Source organism: Apteryx mantelli, chromosome 32 (genome assembly GCF_036417845.1).
Source record: "Apteryx mantelli isolate bAptMan1 chromosome 32, bAptMan1.hap1, whole genome shotgun sequence".
NCBI lineage: Eukaryota > Metazoa > Chordata > Aves > Apterygiformes > Apterygidae > Apteryx > Apteryx mantelli.
Genome location: NC_090009.1, coordinates 982,838 through 1,003,242, shown reverse-complemented (window position 1 = coordinate 1,003,242; position 20,405 = coordinate 982,838). Strand labels below are relative to the sequence as shown.

The 20,405-nt window shown below is 60.1% G+C and overlaps 5 protein-coding genes across 5 annotated transcripts in view; 3 read left to right on the top strand and 2 right to left on the bottom strand.

Annotated features, from left to right (window-relative positions):
- Positions 1-20,405, bottom strand: part of LOC106489433 (class II histocompatibility antigen, B-L beta chain-like) — a 44,250-nt gene that overhangs the window by 14,549 nt on the left and 9,296 nt on the right. The gene's annotated exons all lie outside the window — the stretch shown is intronic.
- LOC106483983 (HLA class II histocompatibility antigen, DQ alpha 1 chain-like) lies at positions 4,946-5,487 on the top strand (the record flags this gene model as incomplete). Its single annotated transcript, XM_067313886.1, is given in 3 exon segments — positions 4,946-5,039; positions 5,042-5,230; positions 5,336-5,487. Coding segments are annotated over 3 exon segments (435 nt in total), but the record flags the coding sequence as incomplete, so codon positions are not given.
- On the bottom strand, positions 6,615-8,621 carry LOC106490259 (class II histocompatibility antigen, B-L beta chain-like). Its single transcript, XM_067313842.1, has 6 exons — positions 8,484-8,621; positions 7,891-8,163; positions 7,259-7,540; positions 7,039-7,149; positions 6,886-6,909; positions 6,615-6,712 (listed from the first exon to the last, which is right to left on the bottom strand). Exons 1-6 carry the CDS (start codon positions 8,587-8,589, stop codon positions 6,699-6,701), a joined length of 810 nt encoding a protein of 269 aa, XP_067169943.1. The 5' UTR covers positions 8,590-8,621; the 3' UTR covers positions 6,615-6,698.
- On the top strand, positions 9,139-10,615 carry LOC106489107 (HLA class II histocompatibility antigen, DQ alpha 1 chain-like). The gene is made up of 3 exons (XM_067313613.1): positions 9,139-9,387; positions 10,068-10,353; positions 10,461-10,615. Exons 1-3 carry the CDS (start codon positions 9,139-9,141, stop codon positions 10,613-10,615), a joined length of 690 nt encoding a protein of 229 aa, XP_067169714.1.
- On the top strand, positions 18,272-19,856 carry LOC106496811 (class II histocompatibility antigen, B-L beta chain-like). The gene is made up of 4 exons (XM_067313612.1): positions 18,272-18,377; positions 18,694-18,966; positions 19,308-19,589; positions 19,699-19,856. Exons 1-4 carry the CDS (start codon positions 18,272-18,274, stop codon positions 19,854-19,856), a joined length of 819 nt encoding a protein of 272 aa, XP_067169713.1.

The window sequence follows — 20,405 nt, the reverse complement described above, 5'->3', positions numbered from 1 at the left end:
GACCCTCTGACAGCAGATGCAGCTCTCCAGGTCTCAGGCTGCAGGGAGTGCTTGGGGCCTCTCCGGGAGGCCTGGGCTGGCAGTCAGCTCTCCTGCAGGAGGTGTGCTGCTGTTGATGAGTTGTGTCATCAGGTAAGGGAGTTTTGGGAGGAGGTCAGTAGACTACATAGCATCCGAGAGGATGAGAAGGAGATAGAAGGAGATAGACAGGGTATTCTCGGAGACTGTACAGCTCCAGGAGTCTCAAGCCCCCACAGCAGTGGAGTTGCCGGCGGGCTCTGTGCCGTGTGAAACAGTACATAACACTGTAGAAGGCGGCTGGAAGCTGGTCACTGCTCGTAGGAGGAGAAAGGCTCCTACTCCTCCCGAAGACTTGCAACTGAAGAACAGGTTTAGTGCCCTCCAGGGTGAGGAGGAGATGGGCATGGCTGCAAGGGAAGTAACTGGGACAACAAAGCCTGTGCCTTGCAGGAAGAGCTGGAAGAAGCGTAGGGTGATTGTTGTGGGGGACTCCCTGTTGCGGGGGACAGAGGCACCTATCTGCCAACCTGACCTCATGTCTGGAGAGGTTTGTTGTCTGCCAGGGGCTCGTGAGAGAGATGTCATGGAAAGACTGCCAAGGCTTGTCCACTCTTCGGACTATTACTCACTGCTGCTCTTCCATGTGGGCGCTAATGACACCAAGGGCAAACTAGAGACCATCAAGCAGGATTTCAGAGCTCTGGGGCTGGTGGTCAAGGGTCTGGGAGCCCAGGTCATCTTCTCCTCAATCCTGCCAGTGAGGGGGATGGATGAGAGGAGGAGGAGATGGACTTTCCAAGTTAACAACTGGCTGCACCGCTGGTGTTGGCAACAGAGTTTTGGTTTCTATGACCATGCGCCCCTGTTTGAAGATCGACAGCTGCTGGGGAGAGATGGGATCCAGCTGACTAAGCAGGGCACGCGTGTCTTTGGCAACAGGTAGGCCAAGCTGGTAAGGAGGGCTTTAAACTAGGAAAGACAGGGGAAGGGGAGAGTTACAGTGACAGGAGAGTTGGCAAAACACAGCTCAAGTCAGGATGTCTCCAGCAGGTGAATGCAGCCAGGGAAGTGTGCATGGGATGTGGCTATGGTGGACCCTCTTTTACCCCTCCTGGGAAACCTGCATGCTCGATCACCTCTCTGAAATGCCTGTACACCAATGCACGCAGCATGGGGAATAAAGAGGAAGAACTAGAGATGTGTGTGCGGTCGCAGGGCCATGATCTCATTGCCATTACAGAGATATGGTGGGAGGGATAGCTCACATGAGTGGAGTGCTGTCATGGATGGCTACGTGCTTTTTAGGAAAGAGAGGCCAGGAAAGCGAGGTGCTGGAGTTGCTCTTGATGTGAGAGAGCAACTGGAATGTATGGAGCTGTGCCTAGGGGTGGATGAAGAGCGAGTGGAGAGCTTCTGGGTAAGGATTCAAGGGGAGGGTAGCATGGGTGACCCTGTTGTGGGTGTTTACTACAGGCCACCTGATCAGGAAGAGAAGGCCTCATTGACTTCCTACAGACAACTGGAAGTAGCCTCACAATCAGAGGCCCTGGTTCTCGTGGGGGCCTTCAAGCACCCTCATATCTGCTGGAGAGACAACACAGCTAGGCACAAACAGTGCAGGAGGTTCCTGCAGAGCACTGATGATCACTTTTTGACACAGGTGGTGGCAGAGCCAACAAGGAGAGGTGTGCTGCTGGACGTCGTAGTAACAAAGAAGGAGTGGTTGAAGATGTGAAGGTTGGGGGCAGCCTTGGCTGCAGTGACCATGAGATGGTGGAGTTCAGGATCCCGCGAGGACGAGGCAGGGCAAGAAGTAGGATGGCAACCCTTGAGTTCAGGAGAGCAAAGTTTGGCCTCTTCAGGGACCTACTTGGAGGAATGCCATGGGTTAGGGCCCTAGAAGGAAGGGGCGTTCAAGAGAGTTGGTTAATATTCAAGCATCACTTCCTCCAGGCTCAAGAGCAGAGCATCCCTCTGAGTAGGAAGTGAAGCAAAGGAGGCAGGAGACCTGCATGGAGAGCAAGGAGCTCCTGGCCAAACTCAACCAGAAGAAGGAAGTAGACAGAAAGTGGAAAGGGGGCCAGGCCACTTGGGAGGAATATAGGAACGTTGTCAGAGGATGCAGGGATGCGAGGAGGAAGGCTAAGGCCCATTTGGAATTAAATGTGGCAAGCGATGTCAAGGACAACAAGAACGGCTTCTTCAAATACATCAGTAGCAAGAGGAAGACTAGAGAGAATGTGGGCCCTTTGCTGAATGGGGTGGGTGCCCTGGTGATGAAGGATGCAGAGAAGGCAGAGTTGCTGAATGCCTTCTTTGCTTCAGGCTTTCCTGCTGAGGCCAGCCCTCAGGAATCGCGGACCTTGGAGGCAAGAGAGAAAGTCTGGAGAAAGGAAGACTTCCCCTTGGTTGAGGAGGATCGGGTTAGAGATCATTTAGGCAAACCTGACACCCACAAATCCATGGGCCCCGATGGGATGCACCCACGAGTGCTGAGGCAGCTGGTGGATGTTACTGCTTAAGCAGCCTGATAGCGTTCTGGGATGGAATGACTGGCAGGGGAGATGAGGGCAGAGCAGTGGCTGTTGTGGATGGGCTAGATGAGTGGACAGTGAGGTGGCTTGAGAAGTGGCTGAATGGCAGAGCTCCGAGGGTTGTGCTCAGTGGCACAGAGTCTAGCTGGAGGGCTGTAGCTAGCGGTGTCCCCCAGGGGTCAGGATTGGGCCCAGTCTGGTTCAACTTCTTCCTCAATGACCTGGATGGAGGCACAGAGGGCACCCTCAGCAAGTTTGCTGCTGATAAAAAACTGGGAGGAGAGGCTGAGACCCCAGAAGGCTGTGCTGCCATTCAGAGAGCCGTGGAGAGGCTGGAGAGCTGGGCGCAGAGGAACCTCCTGAAGTTCAACAAAGGCAAGTGCAGGCTGCTGCACCTAGGGAAAAATAAGGCCATGCAGCAGGACAGGTTGGGGTTGGGGGTTGAGGTGCTGGAAAGCAGCTGTGCGGAGAAGGACGTGGGAGTGCTGGTGGACACCAAGTTAAGCATGAGGCAGCAATGTGCCCTTGTGGCCAAGAAGGCCAATGGGATGCTGGGCTGCATGAGGAAGAGTGTTGCCAGCAGGTGGAGGGAGGGGATGCTCCCCCTCTCCTCAAGGCCCTGCTGAGGCCACAGCTGCAGTGCTGTGTCCACTTCTGGGCTCCCCAGCACAAGGGAGACATGGCACGACTGGAGCAAGTCCAGCAAAGGGCTACAAAGATGATTAGGGGACTGGAGCATCTCTCCTATGAGGAAAGGCGCCGAGAGCTGGGCCTGTTGAGCGTGGAGAAGAGAAGACTGAGGGGGCGTCTTCTCAATGTATACAACTATGTGAAGGGAGGGTGTCAAGAGGCTGGAGGCAGACTCTTTTCAGTGGTGCCCAGCGACAGGACGCGAGGCAACGGGCACAAAGTGAAACACAGCAAGTCCCATGTGAATGTGAGGAAAAAGTTCTTCCCTGTGAGGGTGACAGAGCCCTGGAAGAGGTTTCCCAGATTGGTTGTGGAGTCTCCTTGCCTGGAGATATTCAAAAGCCGCCTGGATGTGATCCCATACAATGTTCTCTAGGTGACCATGCTTGAGCAGGGGGTTGGACTCGATGATCTCCCAAGGTGCCTTCCAACCTCAAGCCTTCTGTGATTCTGTGACATGGGTGCTGGAGCTGTGCCTTGGGGCAGAGGTTTCGGACATGAGGCCCAGATCTGTGCCATGGGGCAGAGGGTTGGGACGTGGGGCCCAGATCTGGGCCATGCAGCAGAGGGTTAGGATGCTGAGCACAGAGCTGGGTCATAGGGCAGAGGGTTGGGACAGTCTTTACTGCTCAGGCCAGCCCTCAGCAATCCCAGACCCTGGAGGCAAGAGAGAAAGTCTGGAGAAAGGAAGACTTTCCCTTGGTTGAGCAGCATCGGGTTAGAGATCATTTAGGCAAACTTGATGACACCCACAAATCCATGGGCCCTGATAGGATGCACCAACAAGTGCTGAGGCAGCTGGTGGATGTTATTGCTAAGCCACTCTCCATCCTCTTGGAAAGGTCATGGAGAAGAGGAGAGGTGCCTGAAGCCTGGAAGAAAGCCAATGTCCCCCCAGTCCTCCAAAAGGGCAAGAAGGAGCACGCGGGAAACTACAGGCCAGTCAGCCTCACCTCCATCCCTGCAAAGGTCATGCAGCAGCTCATCCTGGAGGCCATCTCCAAGCATGTGGAAGACAAGAAGGTGATCAGGAGTAGTCAGCATTGCTTCCCCAAGGGGAAGGGGAAATCCTGCTTAAGCAAGCTGATAGCCTTCTGGGATGGAATGACAGTGTGGGGAGATGAGGGGAGAGCAGTGGCTGTTGTCTGCCTTGACTTCAGCAAGGCTTTTGACACTGTCTCCCATAACATCCTCCTAGGGAAGCTGAGGAAGAGTGGGCTAGATGAGTGGACAGTGAGGTGGCTGGAGAAGTGGCTGAATGGTAGAGCTCCAAGGGTTGTGCTCAGTGGCGCAGAGTCTAGTTGGAGGCCTGTAGCTAGCGGAGTCCTCCAGGGATCGGTACTGGGCCCAGTCTTGTTCAACTTCTTCCTCAATGACCTGGATGAAGGGGCAGAGGGCACCCTCAGCAAGTTTGCTGATGACTGAAAACTGGCTTGAGAAGTGGCTGAATGGCAGAGCTCAGAGGGGTGGTCCATGCCTGCCCCACAAGCGACCAGAGCCACAGGGTACCGGCAGAGTTTATTAGGAAGAGCCGGAGCAGCCAGGAGCCCAAACGGGGCTGCAGGGTCTCCCTGGGTGGGCAGTAGGCCACCCTGGGGCCTTATCTATGGGAAGGCAACCCGAGTCCAGCCACAGGCTGTGGGGCCCTACTGACCACCAGAGTGGGGCAGGGGCTGCACTAACCCCTTCTCCGTGTCCTCCCAGAGGTCCCTGAGGTGACAGTGTTCTCTGAGGACCCTGTGGAGCTGGGTGACCCCAACATGCTCATCTGCTACGTGGACAAGTTCTGGCCACCACAATCACCATCAAGTGGCTGAAGAATGGGCAGGAGGTGGTGGATGGCGTCGTTGAGACCGTTTTCTACCCGTGCCAGGACCACACCTTCCGCAAGTTCTTCTACCTGCCCTTCATCCCCACCCGGGGCCACTCCTACGACTGCCGCGTGGAGCATTGGGGGCTGTCCAAAGCCCTCCTGAAGCACTGGGGTGAGCGCGGGGGCTGTGCTGGGGCCCGGACGCCTGGGTCCCCTCATCTTGCAGGCAGCGAGGGTCTCAGGGTCCTGCCCTCACTCCCCCTTCGTCTGCCCGCAGAGCCCCAGGTGCCTCTGCCCATGTCCGAGAGCACCGAGACCCTGGTGTGTGCCCTGGGCCTGGCCATGGGCATCATGGGCATCATTGTGGGCACCGTCCTCATCATCAAGGCCATGAAGATGAAGAGCACCCACAAAGTGCAGGGCCCTTGAGAGTGGGCAGGGCCGAGGTGCCCTCATGGCCCTGTGGCCGGATCCTCTGCACTGCCAGCCAGCCCTCCCAGTCACATCCCAGCTCCGGATCTCAACCCTCTGCCCCATGGACCAGCTCCAGGCCCCATGTCACGACCCTCTGCCCCATGGCCCAGTCCCAGGCCCCATGTGCAGGCTAGGAGTGCCGTGTCCTGCCCCATGGCACAGCCTGGTGCCTCCCATCCCCAGCCCTCAGCCCCACTCCCCAACTCCACCCTGCCAGGGCCCCCCTTGCCCAGCCCACTGGTCCCCCCACAGGTAGGAGTGATCCTGCCGCCCAGGCTCTGCAGGGTTTTCAAGCGGCAGTAAAGGTGCTTGCAGCCAGCCCCACGCTGTCCAACCTGCCGCTGGGTCGTTTGCTCTGTGCCGTGCTCAGCACGTTGTCCTGGCACCGCAGGGACTGGGGGGGTGTGGGTGAGGCAGCAGGCGTTGGGTGGAGGGGGCAGGATGCCTGGGTCCGTGACGGCTCTGGTGGGTGGGGTGGATGCCACCTTGGGATCGTGGGGGTCCTGGTGAGGGGCACTGCAGCAGGCACTGGCACCATGGTCACCACCAGGTGTGGGGGGGGGGGGGGCGGACAGGGCACCCCCACCCAGGGCCCTGCTCTCCTCCAGCCCTGTTGGGGTCAGGCACCAGGAGGGCAACAGGGACCACTGCGACCCTCCACCCCGGCCACTTCTCATTCCCCATCCCTGAGCCAGCCTGGACACCGCCACACGCAGCCTGTCCCCTTCTTGCGGCACCAGCTCTCTGTCCTGTCCCCTGCCCCGGCCCCCACATGCTTCGGTCTCCCGTGGCTGCTGAGCACGGCAGGTCCCCACTGAGCACCCAGTTCCCCCTTGACAGCCCTGCACAGCCATGAGCACGAGTGGGTGACCCATGCCTGCCCCACAAGCAACCAGAGCCACAGGGTCCTGGCAGAGTTTATTAGGAAGAGCCGGAGCAGCCAAGAGCCTCTCCGTGGCCACGTTGCAGGGCCCCGGGCACTGCCGGGGCCACGGAGTGGCAACAGCAAAGCCGGGCTGCAATGCAGCCACCCCAGCACTCATCGCGTGCACAGGCAGCTCCAAGACGTGGCAGCACCAGGCGCAGGCAGGCGAGCGTGGGCCACAGAAGAGGCTGGAAGTTGCTGCAAGCAGAGGGAGGACGGCACCGAAGCAGATGCGCAGCAGCTAGTTCAGGAGCCCTGCGGGGAGAGAGGTGGGAGAGATGAGCAGCGGGACGGGCAGCCAGGGTGGCCCCAGGACTCCGCGGGCGGGATCTGCTCTCTCCGGACCTGGACGCGCAGCCCCCTCGCAGCAGGCTGCCACCGGCCCACGCAGGGCGCAGGCCAACAGGGGTGCGGGAGATGGACCTTACCTGCGGGCTGGGCAACGGCGCGCCCTGAAACACAGAGAAATGACGTCAGCGGCACAGCAGGGGCTGTGGCCGGGGGCAGGACCGCAGCCCCGGCCCCGCGGCCAGCAGGGCTCCTCAACCCCCAGCCCAACGCCCCGCACCCCGGCCGCTCACCTTTCTTATTGCGCAGGTAGAGCACCAGCCCCAGTGCCAGGAAGATGAGCCCCAGCACCAGGCCCCCCACCCCCGTCAGCATCTTGCTCCTGGCAGTGTCCGACTGGGCCCCTGCAGGGAGCAGAGCAGAGGGGGAGGGGGAGGGCACCCGCTCCCCGCCCGCGCACGGCTGCACAGCTGCACGGCTGCACGGCTGCAGGAGGAGGGCGCCGGGCCTTACCCCAGTGCTGGGTGAGCGGCTGCTGCAGGCTGGCGTGCTCCACCTGGCAGGTGTAGGTGTCCCCGCTCTGCGGCATGCTTTCCAGCATCACCAGCTCCTGGTAGGTCCAGTCACCGTTCTGGATCACGTCCGTGGCCACCACGCGCTCCGTCTCCTCCCGCCCGTTCTTGAACCACTTGACCTCGATCTCCGGCGGGTAAAAGCCCGTCACGTAGCAGAGCAGCCTGTCCTTTTGGGGCAGGGACCCCGACTGCATGGGGGACACCAGCACCTTGGGCTGAACTGCGGGAGAGCGAGAGAGCTGGAGTTAGCTGGGAGAGCGCGAGGGGCCACCTGCCACTGCTGCTCCCAGGATGCTTCCTGACCCAGGGCTGGGTGTTGTGGTCCCCACGCAGGATGTGTCCAGGGAGGACGCGAGGGGCTCGTGTCCTCGTGGAAGTGTGCATGGACCTCGCCCTGGCCCCTGCTGAGGGCACAACTAGGCACGGACACTCCCCTCCCACGATCCCAGCAGCCTGGCTCATCGCCATCCTCTGGGGACCCCCGTATACCCCCCCCCTTGGCTGCCTGCGGTGTGGAGGTTGTGGGGGTGTCCCAGCCCCGCCAGACCCAGGGCTCCCCCGTGCACTCACCTGTCCTGCCAACCACATGGTCTGCTTGAGCCACCTCATAGCTGCACCGGCAGAACTTGTCCAGAGCATTCTGTGCATGCGCCAGTACCTCTGGCTGGCTGTTCCAGTACTTGGCATCTGGCTCACCCAGGGGGCTGTCGGCCACGAAGACCCCCACTTCACTGTCGAAGTGCACAAACTGCTGCCGGTTGTGGATGTACCTCACCAAAAACCTCACCCGCTCAGTGCCGTTGAGGTACTGACACTCGGATTTACCCATCTCCAGGAAATACCCTGTTGTGCAGAGAGAGGCAGGTCACGGTGCCCCAGCTCGTCCCCCTCCCCAGGCACCCTCAGCCCCCATGCAGGGTGGGGGGGGGGGCCGAGCACAGCTCCGCAAGGCTGGGGAGGGCACGGGGACGTCTCAGAGCCACACCAAACCAAACGTGTCTCGCCCCACAGAGACACCTGCAGCCCCCTGACCCCAGGCTGCCGAGCACGGATGACAGCAGACGCGGGGGCACCAGGGGGCTCTCCCGAACCGCAGCACCTCCACGGGGAGCCTGTGCCATGTGACCCCCGACGCCATCCGCCCGCCGGGGAGCTCGGCTCACCTGTCGTCTCCTTGCCATGAGCTCTGCGGGCTCCCAGCACTGCCAGCACCGCTAAGGCTGCTCCAGCACAGCACCTCCCGGCCCCCCACACGTGGCCGGTCCCCATGGCTGCTCCCAGAGGAGGCTGGAGAGGCGCCGGGACCCTGAGCAAGCCCAGTTCTGCCACCTCAGGGTATCAGCCCGGATTCTACCCAGTGCCGGGGCTGAGGGAGTCCCCAGCAAGGGCCAGTGAGTGGCGGGGCTGGGCAGCATCACCCATCACCAGGCAGAGATGGGTCCTGCAGGGCTCCCACCGACACTTGTGCTGCCACTCTGCCTGGGAACAGGTAAGTCAGCGCGGGGGCTCCCTCCTATTGGCTGAGCACCGTGACGGGGGGGGCGGGTCCCATCCCCACGCTATGGGGCCCCAGCATGGGGCTCCTATCCCAGCAGTGACACTTGTCCCTCGCCTGCTCCCACTCTCGCTGCCCGGTGCCAGGAGAGGCCATGGCCAGAGGATGGGGACAGGGCGTCCCCCTGGGCCTGCTGGCCCTTCTGTGACATGAGGCTCAGAGATGGGCCATGGGGCAGAGGGTCGGGACGTGAGGCCCAGAGCAGGGCCATGGGGCATGGAGCTTGGACATCAGGCAGAGGGTCAGGATGTGGGATTCATGGGATGCAAACACGAGTGCTGAGGCAGCTGGCAGATGTTATTGCTAGGCCACTCTGCATCCTCTTGGAAAGGTCATGGAGAAGAGGAGAGGTGCCTGAAGCCTGGAAGAAAGCCAATGTCCCCCCACTCTTCCAAAAGGGCAAGAAGGAGCACGCGGGAAACTACTGGCCAGTCAGCCTCACCTCCATCCCTGCAAAGGTGATGCAGCAGCTCATCCTGGAGGCCATCTCCAAGCATGTGGAAGACAAGAAGGTGATGAGCAGTAGTCAGCATGGCTTCCCTAAGGGGAAGCGGAAATCCTGCTTAATGAAGCTGATTGATAGCCTTCTGGGATGGAATGAGTGTCTGGGGAGATGAGGGCAGAGCAGTGGCTGTTGTCTGCTTTGACTTCAGCAAGGCTTTCGACACTGTCTCCCATAACATCCTCCTAGGGAAGCTGAGGAAGAGTGGGCTAGATGTGTGGACAGTGAGGTGGCTTGAGAAGTGGCTGAATGGCAGAGCTCAGAGGGTTGTGCTCAGCAGTGCAGAGTCTAGTTGGAGGCCTGTAGCTAGCGGTGTCCCCCAGGGGTCAGGACTGGGCCCAGTCTTGTTCAACTTCTTCCTCAATGACCTGGATGAAGGGGCAGAGGGCACCCTCAGCAAGTTTGCTGATGACCGAAAACTGACTTGAGAACTGGCTGAATGGCAGAGCTCAGAGGGGTGGTCCATGCCTGCCCCACCAGTGACCAGAGCCATAGGGTACCGGCAGAGTTTATTAGGAAGAGCCGGAGCAGCCAAGAGCCCAAACGGGGCTGCAGGGTCTCCGTGGGTGGGCAGTGGGCCACCCTGGGGCCTTCTCTATGGGAAAGCAACCTGGTCCAGCCCCAGGCGCTGGGACCTGACCGAGCACCAGAGTGGGGCAGGGGCTGCACTAACACCTTCCCCGTGTCCTCCCAGAGGTCCCTGAGGTGACAGTGTTCTCCGAGGACCCTGTGGAGCTTGGAGACCCCAACATGCTCATCTGCTACATGGACAAGTTCTGGCCGCCCATGATCGCCATCAAGTGGCTGAAGAATGGGCAGGAGGTGGTGGATGGTGTCGTCGAGACCGTTTTCTACCCACGCCAGGACCACGCCTTCTGCAAGTACTCCTACCTGCCCTTCATCCCCACCCGGGGCGAATCCTACGACTGCTGCGTGGAGCATTGGGGGCTGCCCAAGGCCCTCCTGAAGCACTGGGGTGAGCGCGGGGGCTGTGCTGGGCCCCGGATGCCTGGGTCCTTCCCTGCTCGCAGGTGTCGAGGGCCTCAGGGTCCTGCCCTCTCTCCTGCCCTTGTCTTCCTGCAGAGCCACAGGTGCCCCTGCCCATGTCCGAGAGCACCGAGACCCCGGTTTGCGCCCTGGGCCTGGCTGTGGGCATCATGGGCATCATCATGGGCACCATCCTCATCATCAAGGCCATGAAGATGAACTGCGCCTGCAACGTGCAGGGCCCCTTGTGAGCGGGCAGGGCCGAGGTGCCCTCATGGCCCTGTGGCCGGACCCCCTGCACCCCCAGCCAGCCCTCCCATCAGGTCTCAGCTCTGTACGCCACATCACAACCCCCTGCCCCATGGCCCAGCTCTGAGCCCCACGTCCCGATCCTCTGCCCCATGTCCCAGCTCCATGCTCCATGGCCCAGCTCCAGGACCCACATCCCGACCCTCTGCCCCATGGCGACGCTCCATGCCCACATCCCCGCCCTCTGCCCCATGATCCAGCACCGGGCCCTATGTCCCGACCCTGTGTCCCATGGCCCAACTCTGTGCTCAATATCACGACCTTCTGCCCCATGGCTCAGCTCCGGACTCCTCGTCCCAACCCTCTGCCCCATGGCCCAGCTCCAGGACCCATGGCCTGACCTGCTTCCCCATAGCCCAGCTCTGTGCCACATGTCCCAACCCTCTGCCCCATGGCCCAGCCCAGGGCCCCATGTGTAGGCCAGGAGTGCCACATCCTGCCCCATGGACCAGACTGGTGCCTCCCATCACCAGCCCCACAGCCCAACTCCACCCTGCCAGGGCCCCCCCTGCCCGGCCCCCTGGCACACCCGTGGGTACGAGTGATCCTGCTGCCCAGGCTCTGCGGGGTTTCCAAGTGGCAGTAACAGTGCTTGCAGCCAACCCCACGCCATTTAACCTGTCATTGGGTTGTTTGCTCTGTGCTGTGCTCAGCACAGCGTCCCAGCACGGTGGGGACTGCGGGGGGGTGTGGGGGAGGCAGCAGGCGTGAGGTGGAGGTGGCCGGAGGGAGCAGGACCACACCTTCGCAAGTTCTCCTACCTGCCCTTCATCCCCACCCGGGGCGAATCCTACGACTGCCGCGTGGAGCATTGGGGGCTTCCCAAGGCCCTCCTGAAGCACTTGGGTGAGCGCGGGGGCTGTGCTGGGGCCCGGACGCTGGGGTCCTTCCTTGCTCGCAGGTGTCGAGGGCCTCAGGGTCCTGCCCTCATTCCTGCCCTTGTCTTCCTGCAGTGCCCCAGGTGCCCCTGCCCATGTCCGAGAGCACCGAGACCCTGATGTGCGCCCTGGGCCTGGCCATGGGCATCGTGGGCATCATTGTGGGCACCGTCCTCATCATCAAGGCCATGAAGATGAACAGCACCCACAATGCGCGCGGCCCCTTGTGAGCAGCAGAGCCCAGGCGCCCACATGGCCCCATGGCTGGACCCCCTGCACTCCCAGCCAGCCCTCCCAGTCAGGTCCCAACTCCATGCCCCACGTCCTGACCTTCTACCCCATGGCCCAGCTCCAGGCTTGATGTCCCAACCCTCTGCCCCATGGACCACCTCCAGGACCCACATAACAGAATCACGGAATCACAGAATGGTTGGGGTTGGAAGGCACCTCGGGAGATCATTGAGTCCAACCCCACTACTCAAGCACAGTCACCTACAGCACATTGTACAGGATCACGTCCAGGCAGCTTTTGAATACCTGCAGGCAAGGAGACTCCACAACGTCTCTGAGAAACCTCTTCCAGTGCTCTGTCACCTTCACAGGGAAGAACTTTTTCCTCAGATTCACATGGGACTTGCTGTGTTTCACTTTGTGCCCATTGCCTCACATCCGGTCGCTGGGCATCACTGAAAAGAGTCTGCCTCCAGCCTCTTGACACCCTCCCTTCACATAGTTGTATACATTAATGAGATCCCCCCACCTCAGCCTTCTGTTCTCCAGGCTGAACAGGCCCAGCTCTCGCAGCCTTTCCTCAGAGGAGAGACGCTCCAGTCCCCTAATCATCTTTGTAGCCCTTTGCTGGACTTGCTCCAGTCGTGCCATGTCTCCCTTGTGCTGGGGAGCCCAGAAGTGGACACAGCACTGCAGCTGTGGCCTCAGCAGGGCTGAAGAGAGGGAGAGCATCCCCTCCCTCCACCTGCTGGCAACACTCTTCCTCATGCAGCCCAGCATCCTATTGGTGACCTTGGCCACAAGGGCACATTGCTGCCTCATGCTTAACTTGGTGTCCACCAGCACTCCCACGTCCTTCTCCGCACAGCTGCTTTCCAGCACCTCAACCCCCAACCCCAGCCTGTCCTGCTGCATGGCCTTATTGCTCCCTAGCTGCAGCAGCCTGCACTTGCCTTTGTTGAACTTCAGGAGGTTCCTCTGCGCCCAGCTCTCCAGCCTCTCCACACCTCTCTGAATGGCAGCGCAGCCTTCTGGGGTCTCAGCCACTCCTCCCAGTTTGCGATCAGCAGCAAACTTGCTGAGGGTGCCCTCTGTGCCTTCATCCAGGTCATTGAGGAAGAAGTTGAACCAGACTGGGCCCAGTCCTGACCGCTGGGGGACACCGCTAGCTACAGGCCTCCAACTAGACTCTGCGCCGCTGAGCACAACCCTCTGAGCTCTGCCATTCAGCCACTTCTCAAGCCACCTCACTGGCCACTCATCTAGCCCTCTCTTCCTCAGCTTCCCTAGGAGGATGTTATGGGAGACAGTGTCAAAAGCCTTGCTGAAGTCAAGGCAGACAACAGCCACTGCTCTCCCCTCATCTCCCCAGCCAGTCAGTGCTTGTGATCTGGGTGGCCCTTGATTAGGGCGGGTGAAGCACCCTGGGAGTCAGTGCTAGGGAGAGGCCTATATAAGAGCCAGGCCTAGAATACAGCTCCTAGAGAGTAGTGAACAGAGGCAGTAGTGTTTGGGGTCTGACTAGAACTTGGGGACCTTGTTGGAAGTTGTGGGCTTTCTGAGGACCCCCGAGGAACTAGAAGGTGACTGCTGTGAAGAGGAAAGGGGAAACTAAGCAAGGACAACTGCAGGTGGCCTTAACTTCTCCTGGGAGAAGCTCTGCTAGGAGTAGCTGATGAGCTCTCTTGGTTGCCCCTGACCAGAGGGAGTTGGGGCCTTTGATGCAGGTGGCCCTTGATTAGGGTGGGTCAAGCAGCCTGGGAGGCAGTTCTAGGGAGAGGCCTATATAAGAGCCAGGCCCAGAGCACAGCTAACAGATGTAGCTGTTTGCACAGCAGGGTGCAAGGAGGCACCTTTGTTTCTGATCCCTCCGGTGTATGCTTCAAGTATGGTCATGACATGCCACAGAGCACATTCCCCAGTGGCTGTTGGAGTCGCTGCGTTGGCTGTATCAGCGGCTGGGACCCAGACAGACCCTCTGACAGCAGATGCAGCTCTGCAGGTCTCAGGCTGCAGGGAGTGCTTGGGGCCTCTCCGGGAGGCCTGGGCTGGCAGTCAGCTCTCCTGCAGGAGGTGCGCTGCTGTTGATGAGTTGTCCACTCGTCAGACTATTACTCACTGCTGCTCTTCCATGTGGGCGCTAATGACATCAAGAGCAAACTAGAGACCATCAAGCAGGATTTCAGAGCTCTGGGGCTGGTGGTCAAGGGTCTGGGAGCCCAGGTCATCTTCTCCTCAATCCTGCCAGTGAGGGGGATGGATGAGAGGAGGAGGAGATGGACTTTCCAAGTTAACAACTGTCTGTGCTGCTGGTGTTGGCAACAGGGTTTTGGTTTCTACGACCATGGGACCCTGTTTGAAGATCGACAACTGCTGGGAGAGATGGGATCCAGCTGACTAAGCAGGGCACGCGTGTCTTTGGCAACAGGTTGGCCAAGCTGGTAAGGAGGGCTTTAAACTAGGAAAGATGGGGGAAGGGGAGAGTTACAGTGACAGGGGAGTTGGCAAAACGCAGCTCAAGTCAGGATGCCTCCAGCAGGTGCATGCAGCCAGGGAAGTGTGCATGGGACGTGGCTATGGAGGATCCTCTTGTATCCCTCCTGGGAAACCTGCATGCTCGATCACCTCTCTGAAATGCCTGTACACCAATGCACGCAGCATGGGGAGCAAACAGGAAGAACTAGAGATGTGTGTGCGGTTGCAGGGCCATGATCTCATTGCAATTACAGAGACATGGTGGGAGGGATAGCTCGCATGAGTGGAGTGCTGCCATGGATGGCTACATGCTTTTTAGGAAAGAGAGGCCAGGAAAGCGAGGTGCTGGAGTTGCTCTTGATGTGAGAGAGCAACTGGAATGTATGGAGCTGTGCCTAGGGGTGGATGAAGAGCGAGTGGAGAGCTTCTGGGTAAGGATTCAAGGGGAGGGTAGCATGGGTGACCCTGTTGTGGGTGTTTACTACAGGCCACCTGATCAGGAAGAGAAGGCCTCATTGACTTCCTACAGACAACTGGAAGTAGCCTCACAATCAGAGGCCCTGGTTCTCGTGGGGGCCTTCAAGCACCCTCATATCTGCTGGAGAGACAACACAGCTAGGCACAAACAGTGCAGGAGGTTCCTGCAGAGCACTGATGATCACTTTTTGACACAGGTGGTGGAGGAGCCAACAAGGAGAGGTGTGCTGCTGGACGTCGTAGTAGCAAAGAAAGAAGGAGTGGTTGAAGATGTGAAGGTTGGGGGCAGCCTTGGCTGCAGTGACCATGAGATGGTGGAGTTCAGGATCCTGTGAGGAGGAGGCAGGGCAAGAAGTAGGATGGCAACCCTTGAGTTCAGGAGAGCAAACTCTGGCCTCTTCAGGGACCTACTTGGAGGAATCCCATGGGTTATGGCCCTAGAAGGAAGGGGCGTTCAAGAGAGTTGGTTAATATTCAAACATCACTTCCTCCAGGCTCAAGAGCGGTGCATCCCTATGAGTAGGAAGTGAAGCAAAGGAGGCAGGAGACGTGCATGGATGAGCAAGGAGCTCCTGGTAAAACTCAACCAGAAGAAGGAAGTCTACAGAAAGTGGAAAGGGGGCCAGGCCACTTGGGAGGAATATAGGAACGTTGTCAGAGGATGCAGGGATGCGAGGAGGAAGGCTAAGGCCCATTTGGAATTAAATGTGGCAAGCGATGTCAAGGACAACAAGAAGGGCTTCTTCAAATACATCAGTAGCAAAAGGAAGACTAGAGAGAATGTGGGCCCTTTGCTGAATGGGGTGGGTGTCCTCGTGACGAAGGATACAGAGAAGGCAGAGTTACTGAATGCCGCCTTTGCTTCAGTGCTTACTGATCAGGCCAGCCCTCAGGAATTGCAGACCCTGGAGACAAGAGAGAAAATCTGGAGAAAGGAAGACTTTTACTTGGTCGAGGAGGATCAGGTTAGAGATCATTTAGGCAAACGTGATACCCACAAATCCATGGGCCCTGATGGGGGAAAAGAAGATGATCAGCAGTAGTCATCATGACTTAACCAAGGGGAAGGGGAAATCCTGCTTAACCAAGCTAATAGCCTTCTGGGATGGAATGACTGGCAGGGGAGATGAGGGGAGAGCAGTTCTCCAACCTGTCCAGGGCTCTCTGAATGGCAGCAAAGCCTTCTGGGGTCTCAGCCACTCCTCCCAGTTTGCGATCAGCAGCAAACTTGCTTAGGATGCAACATCCACTGCTCTCCCCTCCTCTACCCAAGCAGTCATTCCATCCCAGAAGGCTATCAGCTTGCTTAAGCAGGATTTCCCCTTCCCCTTGGCGAAGCCATGCTGAAGACTTCTGATCACCTTCTTGTCCTCCACATGTTGGAGATGGCCTCCAGGATGAGCTGCTGCATCACCTTTGCAGGGATGGAGGTGAGGCTGACTGGCCTGTAGTTTCCCGGGTGCTCCTTCTTGCCCTTTTGGAAGAGTGGGGGGACATTGGCTTTCTTCCAGGCTTCAGGCACCTCTCCTCTTTTCCATGACCTTTCCAAGAGGATGCAGAGTGGCCTAGCAGTAACATCCGCCAGCTGCCTCAGCACTTGTGAGTGCATCCCATTGGGGCCCATGGATTTGTGGGTGTCAAGTTTGCCTAAATGATCTCTAACCCGATGCTGCTCAACCAAGGGAAAGTCTTCCTTTCTCCAGACTTTCTCTCTTGCCTCCAGGGTCTGCGATTCCTGAGGGCTGGCCTGAGCACTAAAGACTGTGCCGATCCTGTGACCTAGATCCATGACGCACATCCCAACCATGTGCCCCATGACCCAGCTCTGTGCCCAATGTCCCAACCCTCTGCCCCATGGCCCAACTCCGGGCCCCATACCCCAACCCTCTGCCCCATGGAGGCAGCTCCGTGCCCCACGTTCCAACCTCTGCCCCATGGCCCAGCTCCATGCCCCATGGGCCAGCTCGATTCCCCACGTCCCAACCCTCTGCCCCATGGCACAGCTCCAGGACCCATGTCACAGAATCACAGAATCACAGAATGGCTGAGGTTGGAAGGCACCTCGGGAGATCATTGAGTCCACCCCCCTTCTCAAACAGGGTCACCTATAGCACATCGTACAGGATCACGTACAGGCCTCTTTTGAATACCTGCAGGCAAGGAGACTCCACAACCTCTCTGGGAAACCTCTTCCAGTGCTCTGTCACCCTCACAGGGAAGAACTTTTTCCTCACATTCACATGCGACTTGCTGTGTTTCACTTTGTGCCCATTGCCTCGCGTCCTGTCGCTGGCACCACTGAAAAGAGTCTGCCTCCAGCCTCTTGACACCCTCCCTTCACATAGTTGCATACATTGAGAAGATGCCCCCTCAGTCTTCTCTTCTCCACGCTCAAGAGGCCCAGCTCGCACAGCCTTTCCTCATAGGAGAGACGCTCCAGTCCCCTAATCATCTTTGTAGCCCTTCGCTGGACTTGCTCCAGTCGTGCCATGTCTCCCTTGTGCTGGGGAGCCCAGAAGTGGACACAGCACTGCAGCTGTGGCCTCAGCAGGGCCTTGAGGAGAGGGGGAGCATCCCCTCCCTCCGCCTGCTGGCAACACTCTTCCTCATGCAGCCCAGCATCCCATTGGCCGCAAGGGCACATTGCTGCCTCATGCTTAACTTGGTGTCCACCAGCACTCCCACGTCCTTCTCCGCACAGCTGCTTTCCAGCAGGTCAACCCCCAAGCTGTACCAGTGCATGGTGCAGGACCCTGCACTTGCCTTTGTTGAACTTCAGGAGGTTCCTCTGCGCCCAGCTCTCCAGCCTCTCCACGGCTCTCTGAATGGCAGCACAGCCTTCTGGGGTCTCAGCCTCTCCTCCCAGGTTGCGATCGTCAGCAAACTTGCTGAGGGTGCCCTCTGTGCCTTCATCCAGGTCACTGAGGAAGAAGTTGAACCAGACTGGGCCCAGTCCTGACCCCTGGGGGACACCACTAGCTACAGCCCTCCAACTAGACTCTGCACCACTGAGCACAACCCTCGGAGCTCTGCCATTCAGCCAGGTCTCAAGCCACCTCACTGTCCACTCATCTAGCCCTCTCTTCCTGAGCTCTGTGCTCCATGTCACAGAAGGGCCAGCAGGGCCAGCAGGACGCCGTGTCCCCATCCTCCGGCCATGGCCTCTCCTGGCCCCGGGCAGCGAGAGCAGAAGCAGGGGAGCGGCAGGTGTCACTTCCGGGACGGGAGCCCCGTGCTGGGGGCCCCATGGCATGGGGACGGGGCCCCCCCCTGCCATGGTGCTCAGCCAATAGGAGTGAGCCCCCGTTCTGACTCGCCTGTTCCCAGGCAGAGTGTCAGCACAAGTGTCGGTGGGAGCCCTGCAGGACCCATCTCTGCCTGGTGATGGGTGATGCTGCCCAGCCCCGCCTCTCACTGGCCCTTGCTGGGGACTCCCTCAGCCCCAGCGCTGGGCAGGATCCGGGCTGATACCCCGAGGTGGCAGAGCTGGGCTTGCTCGGGGTCCTGGCGCCTCTGCAGCCTCCTCTGGGAGCAGCCATGGGGACCGGCCACGTTCAGGGGGCCCGGAGGTGTTGGGCTGAGGTGACGCTGGTGGTGCTGGCGGTGCTGGGAGCCTGCAGGGCTCATGGCAAGGAGACGACAGGTGAGCCGAGCCCCCCGGCGGGGGGATGGCATCGGGGGTAACATGGCACAGACTTCCGTGGAGGTGCTGGGGTTCGGGAGAGCCCCCTGGTGCCCCTGCATCTGCCGTCATCCGTGCTCGGCATCCTGGGGGCAGGGGGCTGCAGGTGTCTCTGTGGGGTGAGACTTGGTTGGTTTGGTGTGGCTCAGAGGCGTCCCCATGCCCTCCCCAGCTTTGGGGAGCTGCGCTCGGCCCCCCCCACCCTGCGTGGGGGCTGAGGGTGCCTGGGGAGGGGGACAAACTGGGGCACTGTGACCTGCCTCTCTCTGCACAATAGGATATTTCCAGAGGCTATCTGAGAGTGAGTGTCAGTACCTCAACGGCACCGAGTGGGTCAGGTTTTTGGAGAGGCACCTCTACAACCGGCAGCAGTTTGTGCACTTCGACAGTGACGTGGGGGTCTACGTGGCTGACAGTCCCCTGGGTGAGCCAACTGCCAAGTACTGGAACAGCCAGCCAGACATCATTGAGGACAGATGGGCTGTGGTGGACACAGTGTGCCGGCACAACTATGTGGTGGCTCAAGCAGACCATGTGGTTGGCAGGACAGGTGAGTGCACGGGAGAGCCCTGGGTCTGGTGGGGCTGGGACACCCCCACACCACAGGCAGCCAAGGGGGGGCCACAGCGGGTTCCCCGGAGGATGGCGACAAGCCAGGCCACCAGGATCGTGGGAGGGGAGTGTCCGTGTCCAGCCGTGCCCACAGCAGGGGCCCGGGAGAGGTCCCTGGACCCTGCCACGAGAACACAAGCCCCTTGCATCCTCCCTGGACACATCCTGCATGGGAACCACAGTGTCCAGCCCTGGGCCGGGATGCATCCCGGGAGCAGCAGTGCCAGGTGGCCCCTCGCGCCTCTCCCAGCTAACTCCAGCTCTCTCGCTCTCCCGCAGTTCAGCCCAAGGTGCTGGTGTCCCCCATGCAGTCGGGGTCCCTGCCCCAAACGGACAGGCTGCTCTGCTACGTGACGGGCTTTTACCCGCCGGAGATCGAGGTCAAGTGGTTCAAGAACGGGCGGGAGGAGACGGAGCGCGTGGTGGCCACGGACGTGATCCAGAACGGCGACTGGACCTACCAGGTGCTGGTGATGCTGGAAAGCATGCCACAGAGCGGGGACACCTACACCTGCCAGGTGGAGCACGCCAGCCTGCAGCAGCCGCTCACCCAGCACTGGCGTAAGGCCTGGCGCCCTCCTCCTGCAGCCGTGCAGCCGTGCAGCTGTGCAGCCGTGCGCGGGCGGGGAGTGGGTGCCCTCCCCCTCACCCTCTGCTCTGCTCCCTGCAGGGGCCCAGTCGGACACCGCCAGGAGCAAGATGCTGACGGGGGTGGGGGGCCTGGTGCTGGGGCTCATCTTCCTGGTGCTGGGGCTGGTCCTCTACCTGCGCAATAAGAAAAGTGAGCGGCTGGGGCATGGGGTGTCGGGACGCGGGGCTGGGGGTTGAGGAGCCCTGCTGGCCGTGGGGCTGGGGTCCTGCCCCCAACCGCGGCCCCTGCTGCGCCACTGACGTCGTTTCTCTGCGTTTCAGGGCGCGCTGTTGCCCAGCCCGCAGGTAAGGTCCATCTCCCGCGCCCCTGTTGGCCTTCGCCCTGCGTGGGCCGGTGGCAGCCTGCTGCGAGGGGGCTGCGCGTCCAGGTCCGGAGAGAGCGGATCCCGCCTGCGGAGTCCTGGGGCCGCCCTGGCTGCCCGTCCCGCTGCTCATCTCTCCCACCTCTCTCCCCGCAGGGCTCCTGAACTAGCTGCTGCGCATCTGCTTCGGTGCCTTCCTCCCTCCGCTTGCAGCGACTTCCAGCCTCGTCTGTGGCCCACGCTCGCCTGCCTGCACCCAGCACTACCACGTCTCGGAGCTGCCTGTGCCCGCAATTAGTGCTGGGGTGGCCCCGTCACAGCCCAGCTTTGCTGTTGCCGCTCTGTGGCCCCGGCGGTGCCCAGGGCCCTGCAGGGTGGCCAGGGAGAGGCTCTTGGCTGCTCCGGCTCTTCCTAATAAACTCTG